At 37.0% G+C, this 14,469-nt stretch overlaps 1 protein-coding gene across 20 annotated transcripts in view; it reads left to right on the plus strand.

The window, feature by feature from the left end:
* The window catches only part of ABI3BP (ABI family member 3 binding protein), a 246,227-nt gene that overhangs the window by 133,326 nt on the left and 98,432 nt on the right, over positions 1 to 14,469 (plus strand). For 19 of the 20 annotated variants that reach the window (XM_045193486.2, XM_045193488.2, XM_045193493.2 and 16 more), the window contains 8 exons: positions 4,742 to 4,807; positions 6,033 to 6,107; positions 6,639 to 6,713; positions 7,477 to 7,551; positions 8,465 to 8,536; positions 9,317 to 9,391; positions 13,208 to 13,249; positions 14,090 to 14,137. In XM_045193486.2, coding sequence (XP_045049421.2) covers positions 4,742 to 4,807; positions 6,033 to 6,107; positions 6,639 to 6,713; positions 7,477 to 7,551; positions 8,465 to 8,536; positions 9,317 to 9,391; positions 13,208 to 13,249; positions 14,090 to 14,137 — 528 coding nt within the window. The remainder of the gene's footprint in view (positions 1 to 4,741; positions 4,808 to 6,032; positions 6,108 to 6,638; positions 6,714 to 7,476; positions 7,552 to 8,464; positions 8,537 to 9,316; positions 9,392 to 13,207; positions 13,250 to 14,089; positions 14,138 to 14,469) is intronic. The other variant, XM_045193494.2, reaches the window with a different exon arrangement.

A 14,469-nucleotide genomic window follows, 5' to 3' on the forward strand; every position in this document is an offset into this window, starting at 1 on the left:
ATTGTTTAATTAATAAAAAGAAGGAAAAGAAAGGAGAGAGAACAAAAAAGACTCTTAAGCTTGTATACATGTGAGCATACCAAATGATTTTTGGATCTGCATTCATCTGTATAAAAATTTTTAAGGGAATGGAAAGGACATGTGCTGTGTTATTCGAAGAAGCTTGCACCCCCATGGGAATAGCGATGTCCTGTTAACTCCACTCAGCCATGCTGTTCAGTTTGAGTGGCAGCCTATAGCATTCTGTAGACTGGGCTCAGGCCCTGCCTCGGCTCAGGCAGTCCAATGATGCCCTGACCAACTGTGTGTTTTCTGTGGACATCAGAGTTGGGAGAAGCAGCTTCCATGCTTTGTGTTTCTCATTCCCCACAGGGGGTTTATGCATGATTTCTTGAGCCCTTGTATGGTTTGAGGTGGCGGATGGAAATCAACTTTCTGTTTCTGACTTGATAATGCCATCAGTTAAGCCTCCTTAATTCACTTGATCATCCTCTTAAAAGAGCATTAGTTAGTACCAGGAGGAATTTAAAGCCCAAATAAAATAAAGGAAATGGTTTATTTCTTTATATAATACAGGATGATTAAATGTGTTTAGTTTCATCTTTAGAAAATTCTCCTGCCTGTTCTTTCCACAGGGTGTCCAGACAAACTGATTTTTTCCCACCAATTGTTCTACGACTTAGTATTGCTAAGACAATTACCATATTTTTGGACCATAAGACGCACCTAGGTTTTAGAGGAGGAAAATAGGGGAAAAAATTTGAAGCAAAAAATGTGGTAAAATATTTAATAACATAAATAACATAATATTTCTCCAATGTAAATATAAGCTACATTCAGACTATAAGATGCACCGCCATTTTCCTCCCAAATTTGGGGGGAGGGGAATGAATCTTATAGTCTGAAAAATATGGTACTTCTTCCAGCAAACTTATTTCCCCTTAGACAATCAATGGTTTTCTTTAGACTTTCCTTGACAGTCAGAACTGAGGATGGTAGCCCTCAGTCTTTTCATTACATTCCACTAAAGGGAGCCACCTCTAAGACTTTATCACTAATTATTTTCAGTGTTTAATTCTTTCAGTATTTTGTAGAACTTTAGTAAATTGCTATATACCCTCTTATCAATTATTTAAAGACTTGGAAGCTGAACTGATCAGTGTGCCCAAGGAGTCCTATACTGGCTGGAAAGTTCTGGCCCAGGTGGTTTGCTCAGGGTGGTTGAAAAAAGGTTGAACTCTACATTTGACCTTATTGCCCGCCTGTGAGGTGTTGATTAGTGTAGGTCTGGCCCACCCAACTGGATTAAGCCCTAGAGAAGAGAGAAAGTAGGAATGGGTGGTGGTGTTGATGCTTCAAGAGCAGGAAAATAGAATTCAGATGGTTTACAGATTTACTGTGGCCTCTTAGAGATTTGTAACCTCAGCCTTTGATTTTACTTCATGAGAATTTTTTTTTTTGCAGAAAATTTTCCCACAAATTTCAGGGTTAACCTGAAAGATATTTTATTTTCCCATGACCTGAAGGAAGCATTATGTATTTATTTAAATGGTACTGAGAACTCCGTGTGTGGTGTTTATAAATGCTTTTCTCATCAGCTATTTATTGATAGTAATGTTATATGTTTCCCATTGCCTCTTCATGTATGTTTTCAGGTTCTATTTTCATGGCAGGGGATGGCCACACAAGCATATGTCATATAATGGTGCAGAAGAGAAAGATATTTGTATGCACATGTATGTGTATCATTGAATAATTAAAGGACATGTTCATTTATTCATTTATCTCTACTAAGAGCATAAACTACCCACTGTCAAACTCAATGTTATTTGTTCATTGTAGTGGGTGGACATCTTGTAGATTAATTCTGTTTAGTCTCTGCTGTGTACCAGGCTTTGGAGTAAATAAACTTGGAGTACAGAGTGAGCATGGCATCACAATTTCTGTCCTAATGAGGTCTTTCCTGTTAGCATGGATGTTTAAACATGGCAGTCTTTCACGTAGTTGTTCGTGCTCATGGCATTCGAATACAGTAAGTTGATAAATTCTTGGGTTATCGGAGACACTTGTCTGTGTGCCGTCATATGTTTCCAGAGCACGATCAAAGCTTTTTTATTATAGACTTTGCATCTAATCAGTTTTTTTTAAGCAAAAATAAAATGTACAAACAACAAAACATAATTTAGCAATGTGGTTTTAGGAAGTTATGAGCAAATGAGAAAATGATAGTATGGCATATTTCATGTAATATTTTTATCTGAAATATATGGAAGTAAAATTTAGTTATTATAATTGTATCATTAGTGTTTAAAAAAGCTAAAACCATTAATAAAACTATTGCTTTTTATAGCCTTGCAATGGAGCTACCTATTTAACTCACATTAGATTTCTCCTCTAAGTTTGGGTCTCATTTATGTTCTGTGAATGTGCAGAAGGTGAGGGATGCGCTCAGTGTCAAAGAAGCTGCAGCGTTTCCTCCACTAAGTAAGCATGATGACAAGATACTTGCCTCTGAACAGTAATGCATGATAGCACGTAAAGTGTCTGAAAAACAGAAGGGTCCATCCCAAATTCTTAGCTATTTATCAGCTTTGTACCTTCTAAAAACCAGAGGTGCCTAACCATTTCATACATTTTACTCTGGTAGGAGTATATATACAAGAGTTTTGTAAAGAAGTCAAGAGCTGTTGATTTTTAGAGAGCTGCATTTCAACACTGTCCTCTCCTCTGACATCTCTTACTTCAGAGAAAAAAAAAAAACACCTTGTTTAACCCCCGAATGAAATGACCTGACAGTGTGCTTCTGGAGGCTGCCCAAACACTGTAAAACTCCCACCAAGTGGTGTTCGTGTGCCGTTAGCACTCTTGTTCTTCATTACTCAACTGTCCAGACTCCACAAATAGAAATATCAAGGACCAAGCCTGCTGGCAGATGTGTTATTTTAATCTTAAGCATATTCGAGAAAATGTTTGGAAACAATAATCTAGACATGAGCCACAATTGCCCAAGAATGGTGGAACGAGGGATTCTTTCCTTACTAGAGTGCCTTCTGAGGATAACCTAAGGAAGACGGCAGCCAGGGTTGGAGAGTCTAGAATAGAGAAGCTAATTGCAGATAGGGAAAAGAAATAGAAGAAGAGTGAATAAATATCAACTTTTGGATCAAAAAATGCAGAAATAAGAAAGGTGGTCCAGTGTCACTGTAGATAAAAGGAAAATACGTAAAGACAGTTGTGGCAGTTTTCAAAAGTAACAATAAAAATAAGTCAAGCTGTTAATTTATAATTTCTTTCCTAGTATGAGAGGGTGAAATAAAAGTTGGTCAAGTTTTCCTAATTTATCTAGTAGTAGACAAACCCGACTCTGATGGTTCTATGAAATTGGCTTAAAACAATACTAAGATCAGCAACTGCCAGCATTTCTGTCCTTTAAAAGGTTAGCCTTCTCCTCTGACCCTTTAAAATTGTAGCTAGGCAAAAGAACACTTTCCATTACCATGCAGTGGATTTACTCTCAGGATGTTTGCACTTTATAACTCATAGTTTTCTTTCTGTTGTTTGAAGATTTTGCAAAGCAGTAGACTCGCCTTTACAAGCTGAAATGTATTTTCTGCCTCTGACATGTGTGGTACAATATACACTGTCCTATCTGCCTATCGAGTGTGTCACAGGCTGATACTTTCTTTCTTACAGCTTCACTTAGCAGTGCTTCAAATCATTACTCTGCCACTGAATTACAAGTAATCCCAACGAGTAAATTTTCCCAGGAACTCCCTCCACCTTTATTTCTGCACAGCCATTTTGAATGGGCAAGGAAAGTAACATCTGCCTCACAACATTCCAGCGTCTGTACACCTGTCAAAATAGTGATAGCTGTTGGTTCGGTAGAGAGAACGTTTCTATTTTCATGCTGCTTTTGCTTACAGATTCAATTCTTATGTGAACATGAAAATTATCCTTATTTTAAAACCAACCTTTTTTTTTAAGGTCACCCCACTTTCTTTATTTCATGTAGAATATGAATGTTACCTTTAACTGCACCTAGACTGTGGAGAAATATAGAAAGAAGGCTGCCGCCAGGTGAAGTGGCAGAAGGAGTAATGCTAGAGGAAGAGAACTGGTCTTAGCTCTGCCATTCCTGGACCTGCGGATGCAATGAAAAATACACTGAGCTGGACAAAGCCAGTGTGTGACCACTGGCAAATGTGTTCCCCACTGTGAATCTCAAGTGCATTGTTTAGGAGATTGAGATAATACCCTTTTATCTGTAAAGAGGGGATAGTGTCTACCTCACCCATTTCTCAGGATTGTTAAGAGGGTTAAATAAGCTTATATATGAGACGGTGCTGTGCAGACTGTGAAGTGCTGTCCACATGTTAGGGTAGCATGATGGTAATTTTTACTAAGCAGAAAGACTAAGCAGGAGACCTTGTGCAGCGTCGATGTGATTGCTGTTTCCTTCTTTGGAAATCTCTCCCATTTGACTTCATTTATGTTTATATTCTTGGAAGCTCTTTGCTTTAGAGCTGGCACCACTTTATTGTAAATATATAGCACTGTGTTCACCTCCTCCTGGAGGCCAGCATCAGGGCGTGCTATATAAAGATGTTTAGTTCAGGGCAAGAGGGACTAGAGGCAAATCTTAGTGATTGCTTACACTTTAGTGACAAGACTAGCATTAAAATATGTCATGTAATCTTTTCAGTCAAAATTAACACCTCTTTTACCTTTTCTTTTGAAGCAACTTATGATGTTTTCTCAAGCCCTACAACATCAGATGAGCCTGAAATATCAGAATCCCACACAGGTATACCCAACCTCTCAATTCTTGCCTTAGATTCCAAATGTTCTGACAATCGTGTACCTAGCTCTCTCTTTAATTTTTGCTGAACGAAAAAGTGTGCTTTCCAGAGCCCTGCAGGGAAAAAAAGCAATCGTGTCAGGAAAGTGAATTCTGTCCTCTCCTCCCATTGAGCGACGACGTGCTCACATCCATCAGTAAATGCTCTCTGCACAAGTGGGAGATGCAGACGGGTGGTTGCCACTGAGGCAAAGTGAGGTGATGGCCTATTGCTTTATTGCTCAGATTCACTCTAAAAGGGTTTTGGAGTCCTGCAGAGTTTTCTCTAGAGCAGTGGTTCTCCAATTGGGGGTGATTTTGCTCTCTCCCACCCCTAGGGGCATTTGGAAATGTCTAGAAACATTTTTTGTCATAGCTGGAGGAGGTGCCTCTGACACTCTAGTGAGTAGTGGCCAGGGATTCTGCTGAATCCCCACAGTACATAGGACAGGCCCCTACAACAAAGAATGACCCAGCCCTAAATGTCAATAGTGCTGAGGTGAGAAATCCTGCTGCAGAGCGATCCTGTCAGTCGTTAGCATATAAAAGATCAGTTGGTCTAATCTTTGGCATTCACTTACTGGTGCAGCTACGGTGAGTTCAACTCAGTCCAATATTTCCTTTCAGCAAGTGTTTATTAAGCACCTACTAAACTTGGCACTGCAGAGGTTCAGAGTGAGACTGGTCTTTGCAGACACTCATATATGCATGAGATTTTTTAGATGTGTAGCCTTATCTCAGCATTATTTGTCCCATGATAAATAAACTGCAGAAAATTAAAAAAAAAAAAACAGAATGCTAAAGCTGGGTTCAATTTGTATTTAAGAAATAGAGAGAAGAAGCCAAAAAAAAAGAAGTTGAAAATAAGTTGAATATACGAGACACAGTTTCATTATGCTTTCTAATGTTTAAAGTATATACGGTGAAGAGGGCAAAGGGTGGGGGAATGGGAGACATCTGTAATAATGTTAACAACTCTTAAAAGTTTTAGAAAAAGAACGTAGATATGTTTTTTAAAGTGAGCTCCTCTTCAAATTCTAATGAATCACTCATTTAAAAATGTTGGTCAGAAATCCCTCAAGTGTTCTTGATATTTTTTCCCTATATGAGGCATAATTTATTACTCATGAATTTGTATTTTATTCCTGGGGCCTTCTGCTGCTTTTATAAATGTTGACATTTATTCCAACAGCAACAAGTGATCCATTTCTGGATTCTGTCCCACCTCAAACTTCTAGAACTCTTGAACAGCCAAGGGCAACACTGGGTAATGTTTTTAACAGAAAAATTGTTCTTTGTTTTCCATCAAAAGAAAATCCATGTGAATGCCTTTCTTCCGAATGACCATTTCTTTCCATCACATCTAATTATTTATTTCTTTCCTATTTCTGAATATATATTTTTTTCCTATAATGCAGGCATCTTGTGTTCCATTTTGGTCTCTTTTTTTCTTTGTACTGTAATAGAAGATATTTTTCCATCTTTAAAGGAATGAAAAGCTTTGAAAACTGCATGGACATTTTCATCACCCGCATCATCCCATCTCATGTGTCTGTGGCCTGTGACACTGTCTCCCATGCACTGAGTCTGCCCGGAGTCACCTACTGAACAATTATCACTCTAACCCACTTTCCATTATTATTTCATCCATCAGCTTTCAAGACTACATGCATTTTTTATCCTTAGTCATGTACATGTAGCATGTGCTTTGTAACACCATCTAAAGGCATGTTAAAACTCTTAAAATACCTCATTTTAACTGGAATTACTTGGTGGGGTGGGGTGTTTGTGTTTTCAGCTCCAAGTGAAATACCATTTGGTCCTCAAAAAGTGGAAATCATTCCCCATCCTGAAATGCAACCTACAACACCTGGTAACTAACGACATTTGTATAGTTGTTTGCTTTGAAAGAACAGATAAAGTTACAAAAAGGAATCAATTATGTTGTCCTTTTCAGAATATTTTTAGTAGTAAACATTTCCCTTCATTTCCTCCTATAAATTGTGAAGAATTTTTTTGCTATTCTTCTTTGAAATTTGCCAACCAGAAAATAGCAGCAGAATTATAGATAATTATGTTAAAATATTTTCACTTTTAACTAGTACATTCAGATACCACCAGGTCAGAATATTTTTCTCAAAGTAGTTTTCAGTATAAAGAGTCCCAAGCAGACTCTGCAGTCCTGGTCATGAGGAAGAAAAAATGGGCAAAAGAAAGGTATACAACCTACACTTTAGAATTGAAAATTGTTGGAATAATGAAGTTCATTAACTCCTGGTGAGGTTAGTAGAGCACTACAGAATTAAAGAAGTTCTGAACTTTCCATTCTGTTTGGTAAATCATCTTTTGAGTTCTTAATTGTACCATGTGTTCTTAAATTCTTCAAAGGTGCTCACACTGCAGTACATTTACTTGAACAATGTACCTTCAATTCTCGTATAGAAATTTAATTCCTTTGGCCCAATCAACACATTAATTGAGCACCTACTGTGAGTAAAGCGAGGTGCTGGGCATTCTAGGGATACAAAGAAACAGAAAGCAGTTCTTGAATTCAAGAAGTTTACAAGTTTACATTCACGACCTGATTGAGCCCTAAGAAGCATCATTCATGAAATCTACTTTAAATCTTCTTTCAGCTCCCCTGCAAACGACATCCGTCCCTTCTACACCTAAACAACGCCTCAGGCCCAAACCACCAAGAATCAAACCTGGTAAATAAATGGCTCTTTAACTTTTCAGGATATTTAATTCCAAATAGATAACATCCATCTCCATGCCATAAATATAAGTGCTATGATTCTATAGGTTAAAGTTTCTTTAGAAAGTTTGAAGTTAACTAAAGATGAGTAATTAATAATGCAAAATAACAAGAATCAATCATTTCTAATAAGACTTTATTAAAAATTATGTGATGTTCTTACATATGAACTTTGCTTTAAACCTGGAAACAAGTCTTGCAGCCACAACATGGGAAAGTGAGATATATAGCACAATTCTTTCTGTGGTGTGCTGTCCCTATTTAAGGATTTATTAGCCTGGCAGTTCCTGTTTGTTTGGTGTCTAGTGTCTTCCCAGTTTCCCCTGGAGCAATGGCTGAGATGGAAAGGACATGATTCCAGCTTCCCAGTTGCTTATAATCTTTAAAAGATAATATGTAATAAACAGTGAGAGAGCAAACGAAGATTGTATAATCTGCTTGTGAGACCATAATACTCGTGTAGAAGGTCAGGAAGAGTAAGAGTTGAGGAAGTAAGTTTGCACAGAAACTTGGGCAGAGGAAAAAGGAAGCGGGAGCAGTATATTTTAAGGCACAGAGTTTGGGAGGTAGAGGTAGCACATCAGTCCTGAGGGGATTTTCTTCATTGTCAAATAATACACTCAAAATCACTCTCAGCAGGTTGGGTTTTGCTTAGTCCATTATAATATAAATACAGGTTTTTACATAGTCTATACCATTATGACTGAGTTTGAAAATTCTTTTCCAAAACTTTACTCACTGCATACTTTATAAACATTGACTACTTCCCTCATGTGGCAGAATATTTAAAAGGCCATCAGTTCTTCTTTGGAGGATATCTTTTTATTGTCTCTAGGATATGTTAATATCTCTTTTCCTTTTACCAGAAAAAACCAAAAGGCCTGGAACAACAACATCTAAAATTTCTAAAAGCCCTGAACCGACATGGACAACACTGGGTAAATGATATGTCCTTAGTAGATGTGTTACTTCATTTCACCATGGGAAATCCAGGACCCCAGCTTTCCTGTAGCGTCTCAGTCAGTATCTAAATTGCTCATTGCAGCAATACTGAGTATCTCGTGTAGTTCATGGACTCTCTGGGTTTGGTTATCTGGCTCCATAGTTAGTGGATCTGAACTCAGCATTATTTATCATTCTATGCCTTGGAAAGCTATTAAGCCATTGTTTCTTTCTCATCTTCTATCCAATCATTATATTTGAAGTTGTGTCTTATACATAGTTTTCTCTCTTTTTTTTTTCTTTGCATAAGGCCCTCAAGTTCAACTTCAGGCTACATTTGGAAAAATGACTATTATGGTATTAGTAGAATTTCTTTATGCTGCAGATTTTAGCATTGTACCTATCAGTAAATATTAATTTTAAACATGTCTTTTTTTTCTGGTGCTTAAAGACAGATGTAGCTGAGGCATATGAAATAATGGTGCATGATTACACTGGGTTTTTTAAAGCATGGATTAAGTTCACTGTCCTTGTGTAGTTATTATGGCTGTTTAGTGGCAATGCTATTTCCGTTAGGTCAAATATGCTCTGGAAATGTTTCACTGTATTTCCATTAAACGCCGCTCTGTGAAATATTCTTTTAATGGACTATTTCCAAACTCTCCCAAGATGAAGGGCTCATTCCACTTAAAGTATAGATTCTTCTTTTGTGGTTTTAGACACTGAAATGCCTACATATTGACTTGCTGATTGTTTTTGTTTCTTTATTGTTCTAGCTCCCAGTAAAACACAATTTATTTCTTTGCAACCTAAAACCCCTCTCAGCCCAGAAGTGACACACATCAAACCCGGTAATGACCCCGAATTTCCATTTAATGTTCCAAGACATGGGTTGCAAGTTGTTTTGTGCCACTCTTTAGAGCAAGGACTTCTGACGTGTATTTTGGTATTCGACACATTTTGCCATGAAAAATGCAAAAATGCTAGGAAATCTCATTTTCACCATCCCCTCTGGTATTATTACAGCGTCACTCTGAGCTGTGGGGAGGATCATTCCGCTCATGGCCATGAGAGAGCAAACACAGAAACAGAACGATATCGGTGACTGAGAACTGACTTCCTTGTCTAGAACTATGAATGGTTGCCAGTGCCAAAGTTGACTGGAACTCTTGGGATGCTGAATAATCGCCTTTCAGCTAGAGAGGGAAGAGGAGTCCATCCCCTAAGAACTCTGCCTTGTTTGGAGCATCTCAGTTTCAGGCTGTGAGACTAAAGATTTAAGACTACATATTAAAAGTACAAAAGCTTAAAATTATAGCTTAAATATTTAGCAAGCATTGTGTCGTGTCTTTAACTCATCTGAGGAAGGCATTGAAAAGGGATAAACTGCCACATGTATGCTTACAATATATTTGAAAATTTTGATGCCATATATGACAGCTTGAACTTACATCATTTTTAATTTTATAGAAATAGTTTAAATAAATTGATATATGCACTCTTAGAATAATATTGCAACCATATACTGCCGTAGTTTAATAAATGTAAAAATGTTTCCAGGTTTACTCAACAATAATGTCCTTTTTCAGTACTTTTCTGCTTCACCTTACTATGTCATAAAATTCTAGCCACAAAATTAAAACAAAACAGAAAATTCATGCCAGGGGAAGTCTCAGCAATTTAGAGAAATTATTGAGAACAGAAATAATTAAGTAGGCGTGTAGTTTTATTCTTTAATCTCAATTTTATTTGGCAAAGAATAAAATTTCTTATGACAAAAAAAAATTTAAGATTACAGAGGGTTGTGTCTCCCTGAGGCTCCATAACTTCTTTCTGTACTGGGGCCAGTTTCTGAACACCGACTTCTGTGTACCTCTCCGGAGAGATTAATGGTGTTTTGCTGAAGAAAAGAGGGTTCTTTTGCAGGGAGGGGTTAGTCTGTATATATAATTTAAAATAGAGACAATTCCCTACATAAGGATTGTGGGACATACTAAGGGACCAAACCTTTGTTTTTTTCCATCCAGAATCCATACAACAGTTTCCATATGGATGTGTATGATAGTACATATATGGGATCTTTGTCACTACTCATCATTTTCATCTAAATTTTAAATGCTTAGCTCTTGGAAAAATGTATTTTTCACCATAATGTTCAATGGATTTTTCATTAATCCGCGTTTACAAAGGGCAGTTACTAAAGGAAGAGAGTTTCTGCTTCAGTGGACATGATTTATTGTTTTGCAATGAAAATGCATAAGGGAGAAAATGTAGCTGCTCAGAAAAAGAATTCTAATGACTCCCTTTCAAGAGGCAGTGAGAGGCAAGGGGAGTGTGACCAGGGTGGGGTCTCCCAATGAGAGAAATGCAATGATGTATTCTGACTCAGAGAGGCCATTTAGAGAAAGAGCTTATAAAACTCAAGAGCCCTAGAAGCAAACAGTGACAGTGAGCTATATGAGAGAAGGGTTCAATGTACATTTATTTTAAATCATGCTTGGGGACTTTGAAATAAGGTAGTAACTACTATATTTATGTTATATTTTGAATAGAGGGCTATTACCAAGCAGATTGAGAAATATTACTGTATATTTAGTTCACCAAATTTAAATAAACATTTCTCCAACCTAATTATTTCTGTTATTACATGATAAAATTTGAAAACATCAAGAAATGTCTCCAAATGTTAATTGCAATTTACACAAGATTCATTATTAATTTCAGCACTTTCTAAAAAGATTTCTGAGAGGCAGTTCATTAATACAAATAAGAGTTGGAGGGTGTGTTTTTATTATTCTAAGGTGCTTGAGCAGAGACTTCTTAATTTGACATTTTTCTTTTAAAGTGCAGAATATTATTTGGAAGCTTAATGAGTTTATATTCCTTTGATTTCTACCTTTTAATCACTTAAGAATATCCGCACTTCTTCCTCTAACAGCAAGTATAGCCACTTCAGAATCTGCAGCTAAATTTATGCCAACTCAAGTTGACATCGAGGCAACACAGACTAGTGACTGAATCTCTGCAAACTATTTTATTTTGGGGCAGGCCACCATTATAGCTCTGCTGAAGAGTTCTGTTTCTAGCCAAGGTTCAGGAGAGCAAACAAACCACCAAAAGCTTTTTGATTTGAGTAATTCATTGCCTTTCCCAGCCCTCTCCTCACACTCCTCCACCCCCCTTTTTTTTCCACTTTACTTTCCACACAGGCTGCTTTTCCTCTGGTTTTCCTCTGTGGTTAAACTAACAAGTAAAAACCACCAATGGTTTTGGCTTGGTTTATAAGCAGAATCCAGTGCTTTCTTGAAAATCCCAGCCATCTACTTACTATGCCTCTATTTGTCTGCCTCATCCAATAAGAATTATTTCTTTCATAGTTCATCTTTAAGATTGTAATGACTTTCAGTTCTTCAACTTTGAACACACTGAAAAGAAAAAGGGAGAGTTTTCCAATTAATTTTATGTGTAGTAGATGGAATTGTGTATTGTTCTCATTGCTAGTCACAAATCCACGATGAGCAAGTTGCGTTTTTCTTTGTTTTGTGCTGAGGTCAGTGGTGTAGTTATTGGTGTGTCACTCAGCCTTTTTATGAAATATTTTTATACCTTTATCTATAACACCTTAAAATTGTCAATAGAGGAAGTCTTCAGAACACAGATGTGCTTTAATAAACATTGACTTTAATATTTTCATATGCAGGTTAATTGGAAGCTTAATTGATGGGGTTCATATCTATGTGGTCTTGGTCTGTCAGGAATTTAAATTGCAGATTTTTCTTTATAAAATTAAAAAGTCAGTACTCTTTAATTTTTGTAAAGGCTACAAATACTAAGTGGCAAATTTTACTTACTTTTTCATACTTTTAGAGGGCAACTTTGTAGAAATTAAAACATTAATTGCAACCTCCTAGTTTTGAAAGAATTTTTGTTTGCTAATTTTAGATGTGGTGCATCACTCTTTCTCAGAATATGAATGAAATTGAAGGTTTTGTTATCTGTTAGAATATTTAAATAATATTGTTATTCAATTTATTTAGCATCTCATGAAATCTGAGACTGCTTTTTGACTCCTGTTGATTTACTAATGAAAATGGACTAAATTTCATATGTAAACCAATTTGTTCACAAGCAATAAATGCTAGTACATTTGGAGAACAGCATATGAACCCTCTTGGCGTTTTTAGGCCATAAGTTCAACTTTTTTTCATAAAGTAATAAAAAATCCAGCCAGGCCAAAACTCATTCACAACTAACAGAAGTCAGGCACAGCCACAGGTCTGACGGGTCTGCCGCTGTTTCCGCCGCCTTGCACAAACCTGAAAGTCCTGCGTGAAAACAAAATGCAGGAGGACAGGAGCTCCAGGCAACCTTGGGGAGGCTGCCTGGATCTCCCTTTAACGGGGCATCTCCTCAAGCACTAGGAGCAGTATTCAGAATATCGGGAGGTGGAGAAAATAGCTCAAAATCTACCCCAAAATTAGAAATCTCAATTCTTACTTTTATTGTGGTTTGTGGAGAAGATATGGGTGTTGAGCACTGTGTTGTCAAGCCAGTGGAACCTGATGGGTCATCAACGAGAGAACACTTTTCGTGCTAACGGACGTGTAGTGTCTGTCTGAGACGGTGCTCGTCCGCATTGCCTTTGATAATGCTTGCTCTTGTTGCAGCCCCGGAACCTCAGACTCCAACAGCATCGCCATCAACAATAGGTAATGAAGTTTTCTCACTTTAGTAAGGGAAAAAGAATTATCTCTCTTTTTACACCCTCAACTTCTGTCCTTAACTTTGGCTTTTTAAAAATGTATTTCCTCATTGTCCTTCAGATATTTCTTTCAGCCATTTTTGCCAGCAGATCAGCTCTCTGCCTATGCTCTGCAGTGCCGAGCTTCTAAGAGCATGAAAGCCCCAGTGATTTTGATGTGACACGCTCTGTATGTGCCTCTTCACATGGGAGGCCTGCGTCCCGAACTGCTTTTAGTCTGGGAATTTCTGCTGCAAGACTGTGGCTTCTCTGGGACATATTTGTGCTTTCACTTTTGAAGGTGTTTTTCTTAGTTTCAAAATTCCAACATTTGCAGATTTTCTTAAAAAACCTTATGGTCTTTCTGAATCTAAATATCCTCCTGTGTCACTAGGAAATTCATTAGAAGAGAGAAATATAAAAAAATAACCCCAATCTTTATAGTTTCTTTTTCTTCAAGAGAGCAAATAATGTGTTCCGCTTGTGCCATCTTAGCCAATTACCCCTATTTTCCTTCATTCCTTCATGAACTGTTGGTCACTTTATTGCATTCGCATATTCCAAATAAGAATCATACCATTTTCTTTCCGTTTCTCTTTCCAAACTTAACCGACTGGCTATATTTTTGTTCATTTTGTCTAAAAACACAGGCATTGGTTTAAATAAAGACGGAGTTTCTTGTATGGATAAAACTTTCATCATTTATATTTGCTCAATTTAGTCATTAAAAATTAAGCATTTTCATGTTTAAATAGAATTTATCATTTTTCCTTTGATTTTGATTCCTTCTTAATGATGTTTCATGCAGTCTCAGAACCTGGAACCCTGGGAACCAAACCTTCAACAACAACATTAGGTAATGCAGTTGCTGAGTGGGCGACCTGTGTTACACTTTTCCCTGACTGCCGGCGTCTTTATTAACAGGCTCACATTAATGGATTAATTGATTAATATTCATCTGAGTGTGTGTTCTTTGTTCTTATTCATGAAAATGTTTTAATCTGTAATTTTATAAATTACACCTCATTTTAAAAATTTGCCTTCCCTGGAATAATTTCTGAATTCAGAGCCTTTTAACACATCTCACTGATTTGTAGATTTTTTAAATGCTAAGTGCAAAACTTTTCCTTTTGAATTTTAGGCCAAATCAATTTTAATTTTTATCTCTAGTGGCTTTTTAGAAGTAAC

The sequence above is a fragment of the Desmodus rotundus genome, chromosome 2, assembly GCF_022682495.2.
Source record: "Desmodus rotundus isolate HL8 chromosome 2, HLdesRot8A.1, whole genome shotgun sequence".
NCBI lineage: Eukaryota > Metazoa > Chordata > Mammalia > Chiroptera > Phyllostomidae > Desmodus > Desmodus rotundus.